Source organism: Siniperca chuatsi, linkage group LG1 (genome assembly GCF_020085105.1).
Source record: "Siniperca chuatsi isolate FFG_IHB_CAS linkage group LG1, ASM2008510v1, whole genome shotgun sequence".
Lineage (NCBI taxonomy): Eukaryota > Metazoa > Chordata > Actinopteri > Centrarchiformes > Sinipercidae > Siniperca > Siniperca chuatsi.
The window spans coordinates 5,892,901-5,916,414 of record NC_058042.1 but is presented as its reverse complement, the minus strand read 5'-3'; the positions used below and the strand labels follow the sequence as shown (position 1 = coordinate 5,916,414).

Genomic DNA, 23,514 nt, shown 5'->3' with positions numbered 1-23,514 from the left:
CAGATTTTTCCCCCACGTGGAAATAAGCTTTTGATTATAAATAGTACAAACATATCATGTAATATAGGCCTGGAGATACAGAAAATAATCTCAATTTAAATCGGATCACAATTAGATGTTTTCCATATATTGTTCAGTCCTAGTCAACATGTATGTTTAGGATTATTATGGGATTATGTATAAAAAGGGCTTTGAGTCCTACACTGTTCATCCAGAATGGATGTGAACACCTTCAAAAACACTTCAGTTCACTTCATTTCACACACACTTAAAACTCATAGTCATTATTTCATTTCAAATCCAATGTGCTGTAATCCAGAAGCATGAAATATACAAATGAAAAATGTGTCACTGTCCTTATGCTTAGGGACATCACTTAATGTGTCCTGTTGGACTTGGTAGTCTCTTGTGACAATGGAAAAAAATCTCCTCCTGTCACTTTCTGTTTTTCTGATTTTTGCCGCCTTTTCTCAGAGCTCAGATCTGGTGTCTCTGCTGACACTGGGAGGATTACAGGTAAACTGAGTGGGCAGAGAGCCTCAGGGGCTCATGCCAAACTGAAACCTCACTGATGTGTGGGGCTCTCCTATGATCCCTGAAGGGTTGTACTGTCTGTATCTGCAAGTTGTGTGTTTTTGTTTTGTTTGCCCCAATTTCTCCCATTCCCTTTCCATTCCATGCCTCCTAAGCTGACCTAGAAAGTATGATGGTGGGTGAGCTGAAGCTGTTTGTGTGTCTCCATCTGTAGTGCGTAACCCGTGTGCGGTGAATAATGGTGGCTGCAGCCACCTCTGTCTCCTGGCTCCTGCTCCCAAAGCCTCAAGCTGTGCCTGTCCCACCGGGATCAACCTGCAGACGGATGGAAAGACCTGCACGCCCGGTACGAAACAACAAAAGGGAGGGGGAATCACACAGCTACGCTTTGTAGTTAATGCAGTATGACTTTTCAGGGTGCAGATTAACCTAAATACAGACATATAGGCTAAAAAAATGGGACTCTGATGAATCCCACATCTACTGTAACTTGTTGACCTTCGAGGCAACATTATCACCAAAGGCATAATGGAAAATGCAGTGCAAAACTCAAAACATATTAATCTCAAAAGGACATACAAAAAAGAAAAACAGTAGTGACAAAACCCTTGAAAAATATCTTTCATAAGCCCGCAAATAAAGGGAGAAGGAAGGGTTAATGTCAAAAACCTTTGCTGGAGGATAAAAGCATGTTAGGCCCCTCTACATTCTGACCGGAAGGTGCTGTGTTGTGTGTTCATGTGTGTTGTGTGTATGTGTGTGTGCAGGGATGAGCAGCTTCCTGATCTTTGCACGGAGGACGGACATCAGGATGGTTTCTTTGGATATCCCCTATTTTGCTGATGTGGTTCTGGCCGTCAATAGCTCCATGAAAAACACCATCGCCATCGGGGTTGACCCCAAAGAAGGTTTGAATGCCTTCTCAAAGTTTTCAAATGTCTGCTTCAAAAAGACAAGTTATGTAGAAATCGAGTTCTTACATGTGTATGTGGCGCCTCCTGCAGGAAAAGTCTATTGGTCTGACAGTACACTGAAGAAAATCAGCAGAGCTAACATCAACGGAAAAGCACATGAAGACATCGTATCTACAGGTGAGAAGGATGGCTTACATGTACGATGCTGTTTAACTCCACCCAGTCATTGTGTCACAACTGTATCTCTATGCATCTCTCTGTAGGGTTGATGACAACTGACGGTCTGGCAGTGGATGCTGTTGGCAGAAAGATCTACTGGACGGACACGGGAACCAACCGCATTGAGGTTGCCAACCTCGACGGCTCCATGAGGAAAGTTCTCGTCTGGCAAAACTTGGACAGCCCTCGAGCCATCGCCCTCTACCATGAGATGGGGTGAGGCTGCTAGAGCGTGATAGCTTTTTATTTCCAGAGCATTTGGCAAAAATCTCAAATCAAAGATGAAAATAGATCTTATATTGTGAATATCACTTCAACATTCACTGAGAAATATTTTATTGGCATTAAAGAGACTTATTATGCTAGCTCTAGTTCAACATATTGGAAAATATACTTATTTGTTTTCCTGTTGAGAGAAAAAAAGGTCATGATCATTACCACTAATGACGGTGCAGGATGTAGACTTCTGTTTGTTGTCCAAACTACATAAAATATTTGCTTGTCTAATGACCCAGCATGTCCTCATCATCATCTCTGTCCTACTTTCAGTCTTCTTACACAGTCTGATCTTTGACCTGTGTCCCTCTCTCTTTCTCTGTCTCTCTTTTCCAGTTATATATACTGGACAGACTGGGGAGAGCACGCTAAACTGGAGCGCTCCGCGATGGATGGATCAGACCGTGTGGTCCTCATTAGTAACAACCTGGGCTGGCCCAATGGCCTGGCCATCGACATGGCCGGCTCACAGTTACTGTGGGCCGACGCTCACACTGAGGTCAGTATTGACGTCTCATGACAAATCATAAATTGTAATAGGACAAAAGCCCTGGTCTCTGTATTTTTAAGCACTTGTAATGTTGACGGACAAGGAATTTAACTTTATTTTGCCATTACAGTCATTGCAAGTCACTCTGGATCAGAGGAACTCTTCACAATAATAATAATAAATCTGTATAGCACTTTGCGGGGGTACGCAGGTGGGCTGTGTCCAACCATTCTGTCACTTTACAAACCGACGATCTGACATTCACACCCACTTCACACAACATTTCTCTGTAGCTCACTTTTCAAGTGAACCGAGTGCAACACTATGAATGACTTCCAGGAGAGACTGTCTGAAAATGTGGTCGGACAGCCAGTCGAAACCACTTCTTTTCTAGTATAACCCAGCCCTTACTGCAGAAATACAAGTCTGTAGAAATGAGTAGATATTTAAAGGTTATATAGCTAAACGCTAATTGGCTAAAATGTAAATGCGTTAAGACAAAAGGCATCAGACATTATGGAGTCATGGTGGTAATCCCTCTCATCCCCCCGTCCTCTCCAGCGTATTGAGTCATCTGACCTGAACGGGCAGAATCGTCGCACCCTGGTGACTCCAGTCCAGCACCCGTACGGTTTAACCCTAATGGGGTCCCACATCTACTGGACCGACTGGCAGAGCCGCAGCATCCAGCGAGCTGACAAGAACACTGGGACCAACACCATCACGGTGCGAGCCAACCTGCCAGGCCTGATGGACATCCAGGCTGTGGACAGGGAGAGACCACTGGGTGAGTCTGTGGACAGGAAGTTGTTTTTTTTTCTCCCCAGCTGAATTGTAATTAAAGGAGAACTCCACCAAACCAACACCAATTTTACTTGTCAAAACCGTTTAACTTGTCATTGGTTAGTAGTCTGTGAAAACAGTTGCATAATATATTTTGTGGAGTGGAAAATTATGTCACTCAGCTTGGACTTTGAGACAAAATATTTTCAATATAAAGCCTGCGTTATAAACTTCGAACTGTGGGATGGGGAGTTTGAAAGATGTCGGTATTTACTGAGTTGCATTATGGAAAGTGTGGGATCCAGTGTTTTTGTAGCTTGATCCCATAGTAGGGACTTAAAGTCAGGATTTCTGTATGTATTTTTCATCTACCCTTCTCCTCCACTCCATAAAGACTGTACTTGCTGTATGAATATTTGTACTCAGAAAAACAAAGCGCTGTATTGCCTTTGGATTCAACAGCAATTAGTTCACACATAACTGTCTGCTGAGTGACTGGTATAATTTAAATAGCCCTGTTGCCTCATGAAAAAGTGTTTCCATCGATTTATACTGTTCATTTCCTTTATTATCCGGCTCCTAGTCAATATCTCACGACCTGCTCTACACAATGTATTTTGTTTGTAGATTTTTGTAGCTTCCTAAATTCTTCAGATTTGCTCAGTGGCCTTTGTTACACTCTCACTATAGCAATTCTTATGGTTCCTCTGGATTTTTCCCCTCCATTTCTATTTTTGGTATCCTTACATTATGTTGCTTTAGTCGTTGAACGCATTAGATGTGTTTTTAGCAGTAGAGGGCACCTTTTTCTAACTGATGGCTTTGAAGCAGTTGAAAACAGTTCACCAGTCTGCCCAACCAAATCATCAACAATCAAAAATGGAGGAAACCCTAGTAGTAACTGTTGCTGACTAAAGAGAGCTGTTTCATCTCACCAACAGAAATTACCACCAAATAAACTAAACAAATCAAGCTTGGTGGAAATTTAGGTCTGAGGGCAAGGCTTTGGTTAGCGTCAGCTCCATCAAGCCGTAAATACCTGAGTAATGCTTGTTGGGTATCCACGACACCTCGGACTGAAACGACAAAGAAGAAAACATGTTACATTTCACTAGTAAATGTGGCTCACTTGTAGTTTCATGTAAATTTTAGTTTTTTTGCCTTCTGTTGATTGTATTATGTGTAGTTCGCCAGGTGATTGACAAGTGATTATATGTTGCCCAGAAACAGTAAGACACCTCTGTGTAAACAAGTCAGCAGCGAGTACACTTTTTGTGTGGCAAGGTGTCTGTGTTTCTGTTTTATTTTAAGTGCACCTCTGTCTCTTTGCATCAATCATTCTGTCTCTGGCCTCTTCAGGTTTTAATAAGTGTGGCAGGAGGAATGGGGGCTGCACCCACCTGTGCTTGCCTCGTCCCAACGGTACGTCCTGCGCCTGTCCCACCGGCATCCTGCTCAAGGGAGACGGCAGGTCATGTGATGACTCCCCAGAGACGTACCTGCTCTTCTCCAACCGCGTCAGCGTGCGCAGAATCTCCCTGGACACCAACGACCACACCGACGTGCACGTACCGGTGCCCGAGCTGCACAACGTCATCTCACTGGACTACGATAGCGTGGATGGAAAACTTTACTACACCGATGTCACCCTGGATGTTATAAGGTGCGAACGCAAACAACGTCTACATGCAAACTCTCTCTTGCCATTTATTTGTTAGCTTTCATTACATTAATTACAGTTTTGATTATCTGTATTAATCAAGGTCAGTCATTGTCTGTCATCTAGAGGTACTTTAAAAATACCGTAAATAATTGAAAACCTTCTGGATAAAGTTTACTTTGGTGTTATTGTTGCTGTGCTAAAATTAATATTTAACTAATTGAAGTGTAATTTATTATTTGAATTTTGTAGAGAAAGAAAAAAATAAGAGTAAGACAGTGAGACTGAAAACACATGTTCTACAATGAGAAATCCTTTCCTTCAAAAAAAAGTATTATGTGCAGAATAACAAAGCCAATCAGAAAAAAAGACATCCTTCAACTGAAAAGTTTGCTGACATTAAGACAGAACAGAATATAGACGGTGGTCACAGTATTTACCAGTATTATCAGGATTATTTTATAATGTCCACTCTTTATGTTGTTCTTTAGGCGTGCAAATCTAGATGGCAGTGGCATGGAGACAGTGATCAGCCAGGGCCTGAAGACCACAGATGGGCTGGCTGTAGACTGGGTGGCCAGGAATATGTACTGGACCGACACCGGGCGCAACACCATCGAGGTGGCCCGTCTGGATGGAACGAGCCGCAAAGTTCTGGTCAACAACAGTTTGGATGAACCCCGAGCCATTGCAGTGTTCCCAAGCAAAGGGTAAGAGAGTGGCGTGAACTGGGCTTCAACCTCAAATTAAAATTGGGTTTAATGGTTTTTAATTTTTTTTAAGATGTCTTAAAGCCAGATGATGAACTATGCTGAAATTAGCAGAAGAAAAAGCAGAATGTGTTTAGTTTGAAAGAGTCACATGGTTGCAGATATTTTTTTAAGTTTGTTTGTACAATAGAAAGTCTCCTCACCAGTTCAGCCTCGTCTCTGCAGGTTCCTGTTCTGGACTGACTGGGGTCACATTGCAAAGATTGAACGATCTCACCTGGACGGCTCGGACCGAAAGGTTCTGATCAACACCGACTTGGGCTGGCCCAACGGTCTCACGCTAGACTACGACACACGAAGGTCAGAGAGAGAAGCATGTGGAAGGAGCTACATGTATGGCTGACAGAGGAGCCATGTACATGAAATTAGATTAGATATTTTGAAAGTTTCATCTAATGCTCCCTGTTGGGGAAATCAGATCATCACAGTATCAGAAAGTATATCTACAAGACAAGTAGAGAGTCCTGAAGATTATTCAACAGCCAGTTATTATATAACAACTGAACATACTGAGATTAATGGACTTCATTAAAGTATTTTGCATATTTGACAAAATGGCGTGTTCTAAGAAAAGATGTACAGTAACTGCATATTGTTAACTTTTGGCTGCAATAAGCATATATGCAGTAATGCGCCAGGACATGCAAATACAAGATTTTGATATACTAAACATGTACAGTATAACATGATAACTGTAACTATGTTAACACACCATGATAGCAAGTGCGGCTGAGGAGTGCAGCTTGAGTTGAGCCAAGTCTGATCATGTAGAGCTTGAGGGTGAAATTTTTGATTTAGGCAATAACACAACCTTGCCACACTAGTGGTAAGGATGTAAAAAAAAAAAAGAAGCAAAGTTGTCATTCAACTTTTCATCCATCCAACAGTTTTCTTTTCTTCAGCCTCACAGTTTTTTTAAACTCTTGTTTTTACAGTGCAGTCAGAAGGCATGCACAGTGTATTTACAGATAGAAGTGTGTTTATGAATCTGATGTTTTCTGCAGGATCTTCTGGGTGGACGCCCACTTGGACAGAATCGAGAGTTCAGACCTCAACGGGAAACTGCGTCAGGTCCTCGTCAGTCCGGTGACCCACCCGTTCGCCCTCACACAGGTACCCCCCACCCCTCCTCACCCTCAGCTGTCAATCACTGGGCTGACCCTTCCTCCTGGTTGCCTCCTCTACTCACCTGCTCTTTTTCATTCATCGGCTCACCGTGTGACTCTCACTGGTCGTCTCTCCATCCTCCAACTCATACTGAATCCATTCGACTTAACCATTTCTTCTACTTCCCTTCCACTCTGACCCTCATTTTTCTTCCTCCTCTCTCCCTTCCCTTTCTTCCTCCCATCCCCCTGCTCCTTGTCTGTGTTTTTCCTCTCCTCTCTTCTTCTCCCTCGTTTCCCCAGTTGAAGCCGGTGTCCTCCCCTCTAACTCCTTTCTCCCGACTCTCGCAGCAAGACCGCTGGATCTACTGGACAGACTGGCAGACTAAGTCCATCCAGCGGGTGGACAAACACACCGGCCGTAACAAGGAAACTGTGCTGGCCAACGTGGAGGGCCTCATGGACATTATAGTGGTATCACCTCACAGACAGACAGGTAAGGAGGGTTTACGTCTGACACCTCCAGCTGAAATGGGAGACGCCACTATGTTTATTAACATTTTTGTGAGGACACCGATGCACAAAGTGTTCGTCTGGCAAAGTGCTGAAGCAGCAGAGGCTGGTATGGATGTGTGAGCTTAAAATATAGCACGCAATGAGCACAGGTGCAGAGCGGGTTGCAAGTCTAGTCAGTTTGTTGTCTGTTTCTATTGCAACTGTGGTTCACCAAACTGGGCACACAAAAAGAAAATAACTTAGTACCAAAGCATAATAAAAACAACACATACCCAAGTTTAAAATGTATTTAAATCATCATTTAACACAAGAATTAAAATATTCAATATCAGTCACTCAGCCTCAAAAATGAAGACGGAATTTAATCAATTTCTCTTACAGTCTCAACAAAATCAAAACAAAAATGAACCTAATCAAATTTGTTTCGGTTTCTTTGTCTCCCCGTGGGCCTCTGAAAAACTTTTAATAAGAAGTCACATGGATTTACAAGAAGCTTGTTAATTGGACAGAAGCTTGTTCAGTAACCTTTCCTCTGGCACGATTAAGATTTTTGCTGCAGGGTTGGTCAAAAGAAATCTGATTCCAGTCGCTCTGTTGTTAATTAGCAAAATGTGATGGATTTGTTTGAGCTTCTTTTAATGTAATTTGATAAATGGAAAAAGTATTTTAATTGAGGTAGGTAATTAGTCATAGTGCTGTTACTTGATGCCAGCCAAATTCAAATCTCATCGTTCTCACCTGATAAAATTAACCAAACTAACGGAAGAAACACTCCCTGATTTCAAATAAACCACTCTGTTTGGTGCCAGTTGTGAATGTTCCCTCCCCTCTCACTTAGGTACCAACCTCTGTGGGGTGAATAATGGCGGCTGCACTCACCTTTGCTTCGCCAAGACCAACAGTTTTGTGTGCGCCTGTCCTGATGAACCAGATGGCCGACCCTGCTCAACCAGTGAGTGACCACTGTGTTTGTGACTGTGTGTGCTGACTTTTTGATGTTTGACTACAAAGAACCTTGCTAACATGTTTCCATGTTTTAGCCAAAATCCCATATACTTGGCCAATAAGAAAATTTCATAGTAGGATTATCCTAGTCACAGCACACTCAGGTTCTGATCTGCACGTTTATCAGTTTCAGGTTACATCCCCACCTCTCCTGCCAGAGGAACCAGCAGCACTCCTGTTCCCAACAAGATCCCCAAAGCGCCAACAGACACTCCACACAGAGGACCCTCACTGGTCAAGTACGTCTGTCCATTTAAAGAGTTTTTAACAGGAAAGCTCCTTTTTGAAGTGATTTGTTACTTTACTTGCTCCAAAATATAATAAAACCAAATGTAATTAATAACTTATCTCAGAGTACTTTTACATTATGCCACAATTTCAAATAGCAGCATGTTGTCTGCACAAGATGTTGCCAGATATTCTGATTAGTTCTTCTTTTCAACTTTGTTCATCTAATTTGAATAACTACTAACTACTAGAAATAGCAATAATTGGAAAAGTGAAGTTGCTTGCTCAAAAAGTATTGATTTCTGTCAAGCCTTTTATAAGCCTAAGAGGTTGGAGAATTTTCTCATCCCATAGAGGATTATTCATCTTCAACAGAAAACATAATGAGGTTTTTAACCAGCTGTTATACTACAGAAGCTTACAAACTCTTCCCAAAGGCCCTACAGAGATAATATTACGTATTAGTAAATAATATGTAAAGTACCCTTCTCAAGCTGGGTTTGTGTCTTATTTTTACAGCTGTACTGACAAGAACCTAAACGAAGAAGGCTGCTTGAGCAACGTGGTGACGGCTCCTCATGGTCAGTATACAAAAAAGTTCTCTCCTCATCAGTTTGCACACTGCACGTAGTCTTAAAGGAACAGTCTGACATTCAGGTATGACATTTAGGAAATTCACATTTACCATCTTACCCAAAGTAAAATGAGAAACGCAATGTATCACAATGTTAGCCTAGCTCAGCTCAAAGACTGGAAGCAGGGGGAAACTGCTAGCCTTGCAATGCGAAGTTGGTTGTCACTGTTGGTTACTAGCTTGCTAAAGCAGCTAACATTATAACAGTGTTGGAGTTGTTAGAGGGTGTAGTTTCCCCCTGCTACCAATTTAGCTTTGCTAAATGCCACAGTAATGTCATGTGGGAGTTACAGTAATTACCAGTTTTCAACTTGTAAATATTCAACTATTATCAACCACCAACCAATTACGACTGGGAAACTTTTTTTTTCTTGAAGCTGTGATATATCTGACTTGGCACAGAATACAGAAGTGCCTGAAAAAGCAAACAAATATGGATGCTAAAGTGATTAAATGCAAATCAAGTGATATAATAAAAATAAAACTTTATTTATATAGCACAACATAAAAACTCAACATATAAAACTAAATCAAAACAACAACAAATTAATCAATAAAAAGCTATTTTGAAATGGTGAGTTTATAGCGCTATATTTACTAAATGCACAGTATTTTCAGCCCTCACGGGACCAACTCTGCAGTCATGCAACTGTCACTCAGAGTGTGAGGACATTGTTCATTCAGTGTTATGGCAGTAGGAGAAGCACAATGATATCTGTAGCCATCATCTTGAGGTCATCTCTCTGATGGTGTGAACGCAGACAGGCTGTAAATACGGGAACCTTTCCCAATGCTACCTTCCGTCCCACAGGACATAAACGCGACATAAGCTAGGCTAAACGCTTTCTCTGTACTGAGATAAAACTGAAATTGGGTAAGACAGCAAACAACTGTATTTTCAAAAATAGTCTATAATGTTCTTTTAAGCAAAGCCACTGGATTTGCTCTGTGAACACACCACTGTTTAACATCTGTGCCATCTCTTAAAGGAGAGGGACTTCATATCAGCTATGTGATTGGTGGAGTTCTGACCATCCTGGCTATTCTGATCTTCATTGCTGCTTTGATTATTTACAGGTCAGTCCACTGCTTGGCCCTTGTTCATTTTCTTACTCCCTGGTCTTAAACAGAGAGTCTAATTACCTACATTTGATATACAGTGGATTGTTCAATTTGTAAGCCATGTGCTGTTTTCTTCCTATTTTTAATTGACAGACATAAAAAGTCTAAGTTTGCTGACCCAGGAGTGAGCAACCTGACCTACAGTAACCCCTCGTACCGGACGTCCACACAAGAGGTCAAGATCGAGGCGTCGCAGAAGCCTCCGATATACAACCAGCTTCGATATAAGAAAGAGGTAACGATCAGTCTGGACACCGAAGTGAAAACGGCAGACGTTTTTTGTTTAACAGATAAATGGATTTAAGTTGAATCCATGATATTTTCATAGAATGATCACAGACTATGTAGGTGTATGGTGGGTAACCATAGAGACAAATGACTTGAATGTTTGTCTCTGGTCAGACTGATTGTGTTGAAATATTTTAACATGTGACGCAAGCAGGTTACAGACACCGGTGCTCATCTTTTCTTCCCCCTCTCTTTCCTCACTGCAGCTCTCTCATCCCTACAACTCCCTCTCTCCCTTTATCTTTTGACCCACTTGTCCCGTGGAGAGGTAGTTACACAGCATGAAGGAGTTGTGTCCTTTCCAGTTCTGTTTTCTCTGACTTGTCCTCTCCTGTTTCTTTGTTTTCCACCGTTTCTTCTGTCTTTCACTGCATGCAACCTGCTTTCCAAAATTAATAATGTCTCTCTTTGGTGCAGTTTCAGAGCTCTGTGATCAGTAGCATGTGAATGTTTATACTACTTATCAGGTTTTTTTGTGAAACTGACATTTCAGCAGGCAAGGAATCTAAATGTATGGATAGATTTTGTTAAAGGTGCTACATGTATCATCATTAAACATCATTATATCATTCTCAAATCAATAGTGAAGCCCTGAAATAACTATAAACAACTTAGAGCACAGTGCAGACAGTTGATGGCCTCTAGGTCAGAATTGTGATATAATTGATAGCATTTCTTAAACTCAAGACTACATTTCCCAGAAACCCCGTTAGTTCCTACTGCAAGTAAGATGTTGCTATTTGTCAAAAGAGAGAAAAGAATTATAGAAGTTAAGGATGTCTGATCTTTGTTTTATTCATCATTATGAGCTATGCATATAAGCCAAATCCATTTCCAATTCTCTGTTTATTGCAACCCATTGCAACAGCTGTCAAAAGTGTATTGCTGTACTGCTTATGGGCTGCTTGTAAAAAAAAAAAAAAAAAAAAAAAAAAAAAAAGAAAAAAAGAAGCAAGCAGCAGTTTCAGGTAAGCACACTGACATTGTTTGAAGTGAGCCGAACTGCTCTGGGGTCATTTTGCTGTTTCAACAGTTGTGCCATGCCTACTGTATGTATTTTTTTTCATGCTGGAGGTGTCTAATTTATTCCTTCTACAACAGACTGAATAATTTGTCCATAAGCATTATACGCAGCACTAAAGCATAACTCCATCTGCTTTGGAAAAATAACACCATCTCCCTGTTTTTGTGCCGTAAAGCAATCCAGTGGATTTCACTCCAGATTATACAGGCTGACAGCCTGGTGTTTTTGTTTATGGTAATTATATATCTGTAGCACCTTAATTTGAAAATGAAAAACTAACTCTAGAAGAAAGCACAGCATTACTAAAATGAGCCAACTTGTTGTGCATGGTTTGTGTTTGAAGGTGACATCTTGTTCTGGAGTGCTGTGCAATCGGTCGCTTGATTCATTCTTAAAGGGAAATCCACCTTTAACAGGTTGAATATTTAAAATTTTGGTGATGTTTGTGTAGCCACTTTTTAACATCAATAAGATGTAATTATTCTTGAAAAGGGAGGAAAGGGTTCGGGTTAAGGAAGGAAGAAAGGGAGAAAGAAAGAAACGTGCATGTAACAAAGAAATAAAGGAGAGCCAGACCATCTGTCACACCTTGGTGGCTCGTGGCCACAAAATGTTTAGTTTAACAGATTGAAGAGTACCTGAGGGTGGTTTTCCCATTAAACTGCTGATATAGAGGCAATCAGTCTGACTAACTAATCGTGTCTCATTGTTCAGGGGGGAGTGGACGGAGGCTACACGAAGGAGAAGATCCGCATCGTGGAGGGTGTGTGTCTCCTGTCCAATGAGGAGCTTTACTGGGATGACCTAAAACAGATCAAGCCTTCCCGAGGCGGCCTGCACACCTGCATGCGTACAGACACCGTGTCCCTGCAGGCCAGCAGTGCCTCGCTAGATGATGGCGAGACAGAGCAGCTCCTCCAGGAGGAGGCGTCCGAATGCTCCTCCATAACCACCTTGACCCCTTCAGCCATCACCCCGCAGCGTCACGCCCAGCACAGCCTGCCCGACACCGGCTGGGCCTCCACACGCAAGCCCTCCACCGAGAGCGAAGTGTGAGGGAGGCCCCCCTGCCCTCCGTGCTTTATCTCAACCTCCATTACCTAATACACTCATACACACACCTGTATTTATAGCTGGTACAAATAAACAGAGTAACAGTTGCATACGTAGAGTAACGGTACATATGAACCTGGTTAGACACAACTAAGCTCCCATAAACACAACTCCTGTCTCTGAAACTGGGGCTCCGTCCTACTTGTGCGCGCACACACACACACACACACGTGTAGTACAGTCCTCCAACAGTACCCTCAGTGCTACTGCCTTTAGGCAAAATGATAAACTAATGAGCATGCTGGAATAAGAAAGTAAAGGACTCTGGGGAGGAAGTGAACAGAGAGACACAAGCGTTATCTGAAACCTTTTTAAAGTATGCAGACTCTCAATGCGACAAACGCTTCTCTGTGTACAACTTCACCTTTATTTTCTGTGAACTTTTTTTGGGGGGACGAAGCTAAAACTACGACATACTCCCTGGACAATGTAACCATGATGCTCTCTCTAATGCCACTCATGTCTTTATGAACTCTATTTATGAACGTTTTTGTACTTGTGGAGTGGGTTTGCTGACTTTCAGAGAATGTCGAGAGTGTTGTGTTAAAAGTTCGTGCAGCAAGACCCGGGTATTCAAGAGTTGTATTTATGACCGTGCCAAAGGGTGGGGCTTCACAGAGTCTCCATGCTTCTTTCTGCATTTACACTTCGATAGAAATCTAATTCTTAATTGTGGGATGTTTGTTTTGTTTGACTTTACTGACTTGCCCTCACCGGTGGGAGACCTCAGTGATGACACCATCTGCTTCTGATTCTTTATTTTACAGCCTCCAACAGGTCAAGCAAGGACTTACTGTAGCTGGTACTCTCAGTTGGTTGCAGAAGTCCATTCGTCTACTGCAAAAGTAACCTGAAAGGAGCCTTTTTTTTTTCTTTTTTTTTTTTTAAGTTGTAATTCAACCATGCTGATCCTCCGGCATTGCAGAGGAAGCCACGATGAAGTAACAGCCTAAGTGCCAAACATTTCACTCTTTTTCCTCCTTCAGCTGTATATTTATTTTTTCAGAGATTTTAAAATGTTCGTGACATTCGTTTAACTTGGGTTTGGTCACCCAAATTACAGAAAAGACATTTTCTCAGATATGTACCACTAGGGCTGTTCAGCCATGCAGATAGTTGTGGTTTTATTTAGCCAGGTGTTATATATGTCTTTGGGATTCCTTCTGCCCCAAAACACTGGTGTTTTTTTTGGAACTACTTTCTCAATGCAATCTCTCATTGAGAGTTTCTTTCATTGGTCTTCAAAAAATGTTCCTTGGGTTAACTATCCAGATATATGATTATCTATGACAGCACTTACTATTAGAATTTGAAGCTCTCTGATTTTAACAAATTTAACAACAGTTCATTTTTTTTGCGCTAAAAAACAAACAAAAAACAGCTCCCTTGAATTTTTTCAGGAGGGAGTGTGTCTATTTTACATTGTCATCACCAATGTTCCCCCATCCATGCTATCCACCCACATTCTCTACTAAGGTCATCTCTCCAACTTTTTAGCTGTCTAAAAAAATGTAAACACCATCCGGCCCTCCCTGTCCATTCTCTACCTCGCCACTTTGACCTACAGTGGTGGCTTGTATGAAATTGTGTTTGTTTTTTTTAAACGCTGCTACAAACAGAAATATTAGATAAACAATGATATTACATCGTTTTTGAAAAACATTACCATCCCTCTTTTAACAGATTGACTAAACTCAACAAGATAATGTTGAGAAAGGTTATGTTGTAGGGTTAGATTTTAAGATATTTGTGTCACTACAAATGTCAATGTGATTTTGAAATAGATTTTCTTACTTCTGGAACATAATCACAAAAAAATCCAGTTTCACTTTGCCTCTCTATTGTATTGGGGAAGCTGCAGAGGCAAATATATCAAAACTTGGCACATACAACCAAAAGTATCTGCGTGGCCAAACACTAGTAGGGATCAATGAGAACATTTGTTTTTCATAATTTAAGTTTTGATCTATCAACTCTAAATTTGTAATGTAAAGGTGTACTCGCAGTATCTGCCACAGTACAGTATAACAAATGGGTAACTTAGGAACACTGTGCGTGTCTGACCCCATCAGACAGTGAGGGTTTATAGTTTAGAAATATATCACTGACAACTTACTGAAAAATGAATTCAATACAAGTAAAGATATTATGCATTGCTTTAACTTTAGAGTACCATTCTGTCTGTTATTGAAATATGGTACAAGGAAATACTATATTGCTATATTGACAACTATATCGGTTAGACTTTACAGAACCATGTATTTTGAAGTATCTGCTACAAGCTCAGCAACTTGCTGATTTGCTGCTAGACGAAGCACTGAGGCCAATGAAAGAGGGTCTTGGCAGCTACATAACTCCGGTCTCTGACAGTTAGTTTACAGTAGGCCTACAGAGCATCACAGCGACCCAGTAACCAATCATCACGGCTCACAGTCCCTCCAACTCTGCTGCAGGAATGCTAAAACTGTACAGATTTTATCATGTGGATATAAGCATTTAAACATTTCTGTTGAAGATATTGCGTTGATTAAGTTGTATAGTCTTTTGTACAAAGGGATTTCATGACTGTTTTTAGACTTGTATTAATTTTACTCACTGGAGAAGAACATTTTTTTTTTGTTTGTTTTTGCTGGATTATTTTAACCACTGTGTTTCCAAGCCTTGTAAATGATAGGGGAGATGCCAGTTATTTAATAGTGCTCTTTTATCTTATGAAATACTGGTCGCGTATAGCTGTTGTAAAGTTAACAAAAAGAGGTATTTATGATTTCTGTTTGGTCGTCACTTGATGTGTAAATATGAAAAGACTGTATATGTATTTCCATGGCAGTACTAACAAGCTGTGTTGTGTGATATAGTTAATTATCCCTTTGCTATCTTTTAATATAAAATTGCATTTGCATTTCAATGAAACTTTTGGCTCACTCATCTCTGCACTTAATTGCTCTTAGAAAAATGCCTTCCTCAGCAGACACAATGATCATATAGCAATAAAGGAAACGCAGAATTACTTATAATTACAGACATAACAATGGGAGCAAGATGTAATCAGAGAATCAGGGTTTTGGAGGCATGAAGCCAAATCATCCAACATTAATATTTGTTTTTGTTATTATTTAAAGGCATAATCAGAAAGGTTTGGATGATAGCAGTTATAGGTATTTTCACATAGAATATAATTGAGGAGTTTGACTTTAAGTCAAGCAACTTGTATTTATAAAGCTCAAAATCACAAATTTGTCTTAGAGGGCTTTCATACAACATACAACACCCTCAACACCACAAAAAAAGGGGAAATACTTAAGTAGAGCAACAGCGGAGGGATCCCTCTTCCAAGAAAACAGACAATAGTTGTAATATAAACAGCGCAGACAGCGTAGCAGTAGTAGAATTACATTATAAAATGACAAAATAAATAAAGTACATAGTTTTTTATATCAAGTGTAATAAGTTAAAGAGTTTCAGAATGTTACAATATATGGAGTGAATAATGTGAATCAGAGAAGACGCCAAGTAACTTCCAGGTCCCATCAAGAGATGGTAGGACCTGGACCACAAACCCTACTCTACCACAAAGACCTGGAAAGAGGACAGACTCCACAAAGGCAAAACACAATGATACCATTCACACAGAGGGAGAAGAGACGAAATGCTAAAAAGGGATGAAGCAGGTAATTGCAGACAACACACAATGTACTGTACAAAAAGCACGCTTGGAAATATGTCTGTTTACTGATGTAAACAAGCTTTAACCTGCACCAGAAACATAAAAGATGCAAAATTACATAAATAGATAAAAAAATACAACAACACCATGAATCTTTACATGGTTATTGTAGTGGATATGATATGGAGGCACTATTAATCCTTGACAACCACACCCAACTCATAGACACCTGTTGGTATGTTACATTGTGACATTATTAGGAATACAATTACATTTAATTGCTTTAATGACATATTCACGATATGTATGTGTACCATTTTATACCAGTATCACTACGTGACAGCGGCCATGGTGAAATTTGGAGTTGTGGTGAGTAGGTAATGAGTAGGTGTACCATAGTGGTCTGGTAAACAGCCACATACAGGGGTAAAAGTTTAGTCTTGGGTGCCCTACTGAGTGTGCCCATTTTTTACACAGAGAAGAGTAGGAAATATCAATATTTCCAATGTGCTTTATATTCTGCAAAACACAATGACAGTGAGTAAGACTATCTCAAATGAAAATATTCTAAATAAGGGTTCAATTTAAAATATGTAAAGTAATATAAAAGAATGTTACACACACAACTTGTAAAATCAGATTCATTGAGTTTCTCTCAACCAAAATACTGAGCAGAAATCTAATTACAAGCACCCGTGTAAATGCGCAGGGGGGCTTTCGAGCATGGATGTATACATTTATGCTTTCAACCTTTTGTTGCTGTGTGTGTGTGTGTGCATGTGCCGGGAATACAACTTGTCATTGGCGGTTCAACAGGGGAAAAAGTTTCATCTGTCGAATAAACGTCCGCCATCGGCCCGGCGTTTGAGCCAATCAGCGATCAGCTTTGTAGAACGTACTTGTTTAAATCAAGAAACTTAGACGAGGTAGACGATTAGCCACGAAGAGCAAGAAACCCAAAGAAAAATGTTTATGAAGAAAACACTGAGATACCTCCTCGTTTTTGTGTAAGTCTGTATTAAGTGCGTTTGGTTGGCTATTTAGTTTGAGGAAGAACAGTCTGACATTTTTGAGAAACTGAAGCTAATGCTAGATTTTAGCATAGCTAACAAGCTACGAGTTACGCTAACTCGCCTAGTTAATATTGGCCTTTTGTTTTAACCAGCTTTCCTGTTTGTTTGCATCTTTGAAGACATTAAAATTATTAATCGTAACATTAGCCAACCATTCCAGTTTCTTTCAATGTCACATCGGCCAGTTCACCTTTTTTAAGTCTGAGTTTTTCCGCGATGAACAGAGTAACAGCCGGGTAACAGAGATTCACGTTTTGTGCACATGGCTGTGGCTAACGTTAACCTGCTAGTTTTGCATGGTTCGTCATTGTACACAGCCATTGCTGCTAACTGTCATTAACCTTTCACATTGCAGTGAGATAAGACCAGACGAAGCTCCCTGTCGATCAGGAATGTGGACACAAGGTAAACACAAACCCAGCAGGCATACCAGTGTTCCGACTCATGCGGAAAGTTAGCGTTGCATGTTAAAGTCGAAGGGGTGCTGGTTGTGAGAGTGATGAGTTGCACTAGTCAGTTGGGGTGTCTGTTGCAGTGGCATCAACACCCCAATCCGACCCAACCTGAGGACACACAGTGTGCACAGGGGCCATCTGACTCAACCCATAACCCTTTTTATAAGAGTGCGTTCTGCACAGATGTATATGCACGCTATAACATGAGATGAGTTTCCTGAGTTTCATGAGATTCAATAGCTTCATTTGCCAAAAATGCTATGTTTTTGACAACCAAAGTTTTCTCTATGTATACGGTTTGAAAGTTTGCATTAAGCTGTTATGTTTATTAGGCCTGATGCTGAGATTTCTTGTAGGGCTGGGTGATGTGGGTTAAATCAATATTTTATTCATAAGAATACTGGTCTTCACTGTTGCATTTCAGGTGACAAAACAAGTCTTCAATAATGAACTCATTTTATGTTCAGCTGTGTGGTTCATTTGGACAACAGAATTATACAAAATAATATATGAAGTATATCATCAGTGATTCCACTGAAAACAATAATACTGAATTATCCCCCAACCCTGAGTTCTGTTCAAAAACATGACACATTTTTGGGGAATCTGTATTAACACTGCCTGTCCTTGTTTTTTTTTTTTTTTTTTTTTTTTTTATTTATCTAGAATCTAAGTGGAATGATGCTGTGGACTTTCTCAAGCTCACTGACCTGGAGGCTAGCTTCTTCTTTCCTCAAGGTCTGTTTCTGGATGGACTATCTACCTAACTATAGGAGAATTATTTCCTCTCCTCTTACCAAAGGGTTTTCTTACTTTGATTTGAATTGGTCACCCACAGTGCTTTTGATGAGTGTCCTTGAATAAGTCATATTTTCCATGCAGGATAACATCTGCTGCAAATAGTTAAAAATATGTTGTGTACCCTAATAAATGTGTCGCTGTGTTTTGTAGCTTCAAGCTGTATCTTTGGATCAATTTGATTTGACATGTATATCACCAGGCTCATGTACAGCATTCAGTCACATAGCAAGCATTTGATTCAAGTAGTGTCACTATTAGTCGACTTACCAACTAATCTAAACGAGTGACAGTGATGAAACTAAATTTGATTTGCTTTTGTTTCCATATATGTACTAAACCAGAAAAAAATGCTAGTATATCATCACCAGAGACGTATTGTCTTCCTGGTGTTTTCTCACTCTCTTTAAGTGGTGTCTGCACATTTGTCAATTATCCATACAGCAGTACATTGTAAACAACGATGATGGTGTGTGTGTGAAAAGTTAATCTCAAAACAGCAGTTAATTTTAAGACCATTAGTCTAATGTGTAAACTATAAGGAGTATTGTGACATGGATTCAGGATTACACAAATTCACTATCCAAAACTTAGTCCTGCTATACCTTTTTTTTTTTAATTATTTTTTTTTTTTATATAATTTATTTTTAATAATGTTTTACTTGGGTGTGACAATGATGAGTTGCACTATTAGTCGGGTTGCTGATTGCAGTAGCACAGCGGACCTGTCCTGACTACCTGTGGTGACACCCATTGTGCACAGGGGCCATCTGAGTCACCTCCACAACTAAGAAACAGTGGGTCACTGCTTAAAGGTCTTGTCATTTCCTGACCTACAATTCTGTCTTTTTGTTCTGCTTGCTTCCTTTTACCAGCCTGAAGATGGGAGAGTTCAAGGACGTGGTTAGGCAGGATGTTCGAGCCATTGTGAACATGAATAAGAAAACGTATCCCACCAGCAAACATTTTCGCTTCATAATGGGTGGAAGAACTCCAACTGAATAGCTGGTGAGGACACAGCCTAATTCAGTGAATAAACCTTGCTGTCAAAAAACTTGGTGTAATTTATTATCAGGCTGCAGTATCTCACCTGCTCTGTGTCAGGGCTGAGCACACACGGAGCGCAGTCAGAACAGCAGAGAGGCGGGTGAGAACAAGTAGAAAGCAATATTTTAATTTAATCCCCTCTGTCCGCAGTCTGATCCACCAGCGCTATGTTTACACATGCACAGCGCTAGCTCGGCTAATAGCGAATTGTTACAAACAAGCGAACGAAAGCTGTCTGTATGTGGTCTAACTGTTCAGCTTTGTATGTAATGTATCTTTAAAATTTGGCTAATTCTTGTAAATGTACTGCTGGCTGAGACAAACCAGCCCCTCCCCTCTCTACCAGCGGTACCTGCATGCAGTGAATCACACCAGCAGCAGAAGGAGAGGGACAGAGGACAGGAGGAAGAACGGATACTGACTGATGTCTGAGTTCTTCATTCTTTTTAAACTTCATTCAGCTGTGCCACCTGTGTGAATGCTGAAGCTAATAGGCTTATAATACCAGTGCACGAGTAGATCTGACTATAATTACATTTGTGTATTCCGTTAAATTAATGTGTTGCTTAGATGTTTTCTTATGGCGTGTACGACAATTTTAGCCTTATTCTTTCAGCTGCAACCCCTGTTGGTGTGAAATGGACTTGGGAGAGCAAAAAAAAAAAAAAATATATATATATATAAAAAAAAAAAAAAAAACATAATTCAAAGCGACTGGCAACATACTGCCATTTTTCCAAGAGAATTGATTGGTCAGTAGGTGGTGCTTTTTTACGCGTTGATCTGTTATTTTACACATAACCTGCTCAGGTTAGGTATGCAGCGTAAGTTACCATGGCGATGTATCCCGGTAAGAAGTGAACCACCGTCGTAACCCTGAAAACCCAGGTATAAACCTGAAGTTAGCTCGCTAACCCCAAATCCTGCTTCGTAGTACAGGCATCAGGAAAGTTGCATGTAATGTCAAAATGACCATCAGAGACTATGTTGGTGTTTGTCTGCCTCAGTGTTGACTTGTTCTCTCTGTAGGCTATGCCTGCTTCCTTCTTCCTATCATCGTGACCCAAATCCTGCCTCCATTATGCTCTATCCAAATTCTTTCTGGGGACCTGAACACCAGCATGCAGGTTCCTACACAGGTAAGGGCATATTTTCTCTTAATCAATTTGATGCATTCTTATTTAGGGTGAAAAATAGAAGTTGCATCTTTCACATAGAACAGAGTTAGAACAAATGAAGGAGAAAAAAATACAAATTGAATACTGAGCTGTAATTATTTTGTCTGAAAATGTTTCAATTGTAGTTTCAATTGAAATGCAACAATTTCCAATATTAAGAAATGTTTCCATTTCTACTTAGTCTGGTCTTTTCTTCAGAGTAACATACAGACAAATCTCTTCTTTACTGGCCAGATGGACGAGGTGTTGTACCAGAACATCATGTCAGAAGTAATGGTGAACGACATGAGCTGCACATCTTCCACAGCACGGACATTGAAGACCATTGTGTACCTCGGGAAGACCTCTGGAAGCTCTACAGCTATACTGTGAGCTTATTGCTGGTAAGCAACCAAGGGGGAAGTCTAGTTTTGCTACATTAATCTTCACTGTCATCACCACAAAAAACATGGTCCAGACACATCCTGTAGTAAATATGCACAAACTCTTATCATATATATTTCTAACAGTGTGTGTCATAGCATCCAACTGTTCAGTAAGCCTTTGAGTCATAGCAGTCACGTACATCACAGTAATTGCTTTTACTGAGACTGTTTTGCAAAGGTGACTGGAATGGGTTGACTGTGGATTCCTCTGAAGGGATTACAGTTTTTGTGATTGCCTTGCATCATCAGAGGCCACAGCTCATCTGAAATATCTGCATGTTCTCTGTGGTTTTGTCAGCCAGCACAGGCCTGATAATGTGTTCATTTGGTTAAAGTTGAGGCTGGGAAATATGACATGAAATTCATATCATGATAGTCGTATACCTAAGTAATGATATGACAGGGAACGATATATTTTAACACCTGAGCGCAAGATTCTCTACAAGGTAGTCTGTGCAAAAAAACAACAATCTGAAAAGTATTTACTGTAGATTGGTATCGGCACCAATACTGACCTCTTTAAACAGATATGACTGGATCATAAAAGAATCAGTAAACCTAAACCACTGTTTGTGCTTTTCTCACTAAATAAAATTAAAAATGAATTTTAAGTTTTAAGACACTTGTGTTTGTTTTTTGTTTTTTTGGTTTTTTTTTTCAAATGAATGCAACAAGACAATCCAAAAGCTGGATATCCACGATGAACAGCACCAATACCCATGGCTGTCCCTAGAATTTGACAAGTGGGAAAATCCATATAAAGTTATCAGTATTTGCCAAGGAGTTGCTGATTTTGAAGCATTAATGCCCACATGTATGTCACATGTGGGCATTAATTCTACTTGATTCAAATCCTGCTTTAGTTACACCATTGTAATTCAATTACAATAGCTACATTTTTAAAGCATATTGTTGGTGAGTCTTAATATTTTGATTTTGTGGAACTATAAGTATGATTAGCTGTTTGTGATGGGGCTGCTTCATTTGTAATGATGGAGACCTCTTGGAAGGAAATTTGGGGAGTTTTTCCAGATCTCTGCAGCACAATAGCTAAAAGCAGCTTCACCATGTTTGGACTTAATTTTGGAAACAATTAGCATACTGATTGGAGACAAAGGGAACAAACCAATTTTTTTTTTTTAAAGGAAGAAAAAACAACAATTCTAAATAAAAGTGAATGCTTCGAGACTTACCACTTTGGTTATTCTGGATGAACTGCTGCCACCAGTAGAGGAGAGCTCTCAAACCAGTGAAATGAGCAGCTGCGGTGTTTGAAATGACAACTTGCTGCCATCCATGGCTGTCCATCTCTGCTGTACAGTATGATTTTAACCACCAGGTGGCAGTTGAACATCAGTGGTTCCACCAGTCTGTGGACAGATGCATGTGGCCTGATACTCAGTCACAGGTGTGTAATAAGGCAAACATTTCACTGGATTTATCCTGTTACGGAAACACGAGCAGCCTGAAGGCTGCACACAAACTCTGATTGTTCCTGCATAGAGAAATCTTGTTGGGTAAAGCTACAACTGCGATGAAAACCTTCGTCTTGCAGGCAAGTTAACACAAAAATCTCTGGATTCTGAAATTCCTTTCCCAAACTCTGAAATCCCTATTTTGAATATTCAGATATTTCTCTTGCATTGAGAGGCTAAAGCTAAAGCCTGTTTGCTAAGAAATGTATTTCAAATGAAAACATTTTCCCATAAATATCCTGTGGTACTTGGGATGTCAAGGCTTCTGCATGGAATCAAAGGCCTATGCCGATATGTTTGACACACATGCACTCATATATGCTCAATATCACATCGTTTTGATCAAAATGTATAATACTAAGAATATACCCCAGCTGCATTACAACACTTAATCAATATAAAAGGTATAAAATAAAACTGTTAAAGTTGTAATCCTCAAGATTACAGTCCTGGTTGATTTGGCGACACCTGTGTTTACTGGTGATAGGCCTAACGGCAAGTGCGGTTTAATACTACAGGTCACAGAAAGCTGTCTGTTAGCTTTCACTGTGCCCTGCAGTGAAAGGAGTTGGCACCTGCAACTCTTCATCTAGCTCACTGTGGCTGTTCTTTCTTGGTCCATTATTCCCTACAATATTTCAAACTGATCCACTGTCAAAAAAAAAATGCAGAAAATGACCGTCAGTGCTAATGTAATTGACAAACACTCCTGTG

At 40.3% G+C, this 23,514-nt stretch overlaps 1 protein-coding gene, 1 long non-coding RNA gene and 2 other non-coding genes across 22 annotated transcripts in view; all 4 read left to right on the top strand.

Moving 5' to 3' along the window:
• The window catches only part of lrp4 (low density lipoprotein receptor-related protein 4), a 129,805-nt gene extending 114,210 nt beyond the window's left edge, over positions 1–15,595 (top strand). For 4 of the 7 annotated variants that reach the window (XM_044194002.1, XM_044194019.1, XM_044193998.1 and 1 more), the window contains 17 exons: positions 749–880; positions 1,302–1,442; positions 1,539–1,625; positions 1,712–1,883; positions 2,280–2,442; positions 2,995–3,220; positions 4,576–4,879; positions 5,368–5,586; positions 5,812–5,946; positions 6,651–6,759; positions 7,056–7,248; positions 8,107–8,220; positions 8,401–8,512; positions 9,021–9,082; positions 10,125–10,212; positions 10,351–10,492; positions 12,284–15,595. In XM_044194002.1, the coding sequence (XP_044049937.1) occupies positions 749–880; positions 1,302–1,442; positions 1,539–1,625; positions 1,712–1,883; positions 2,280–2,442; positions 2,995–3,220; positions 4,576–4,879; positions 5,368–5,586; positions 5,812–5,946; positions 6,651–6,759; positions 7,056–7,248; positions 8,107–8,220; positions 8,401–8,512; positions 9,021–9,082; positions 10,125–10,212; positions 10,351–10,492; positions 12,284–12,625 (2,741 nt within the window). In that variant the 3' untranslated portion in view covers positions 12,626–15,595. Of the gene's footprint in view, positions 1–748; positions 881–1,301; positions 1,443–1,538; positions 1,626–1,711; positions 1,884–2,279; positions 2,443–2,994; positions 3,221–4,575; positions 4,880–5,367; positions 5,587–5,811; positions 5,947–6,650; positions 6,760–7,055; positions 7,249–8,106; positions 8,221–8,400; positions 8,513–9,020; positions 9,083–10,124; positions 10,213–10,350; positions 10,493–10,751; positions 10,814–12,283 lie in introns of all 7 variants that reach the window. The other 3 variants (XM_044194036.1, XM_044194011.1, XM_044194046.1) reach the window with 2 other exon arrangements.
• A 1,600-nt stretch (positions 15,596–17,195) lies between these two features.
• LOC122883889 overlaps positions 17,196–23,514 on the top strand; it is a 90,240-nt gene continuing 83,921 nt past the window's right edge. For 11 of the 13 annotated variants that reach the window (XR_006379794.1, XR_006379818.1, XR_006379768.1 and 8 more), the window contains exons 1-6: positions 17,199–17,356; positions 17,778–17,827; positions 18,544–18,615; positions 19,551–19,683; positions 20,752–20,861; positions 21,135–21,283. This is a non-coding gene — a long non-coding RNA (uncharacterized LOC122883889). Of the gene's footprint in view, positions 17,357–17,777; positions 17,828–18,543; positions 18,616–19,550; positions 19,684–20,751; positions 20,862–21,134; positions 21,944–23,514 lie in introns of those variants that run through there. The other 2 variants (XR_006379765.1, XR_006379760.1) reach the window with 2 other exon arrangements.
• On the top strand, positions 17,912–18,025 carry LOC122882358. Its single transcript, XR_006379349.1, has one exon. It is a non-coding gene; the product is annotated as a small nucleolar RNA SNORD67 (small nucleolar RNA).
• LOC122882360 lies at positions 19,343–19,455 on the top strand. The gene has a single exon (XR_006379350.1). It is a non-coding gene; the product is annotated as a small nucleolar RNA SNORD67 (small nucleolar RNA).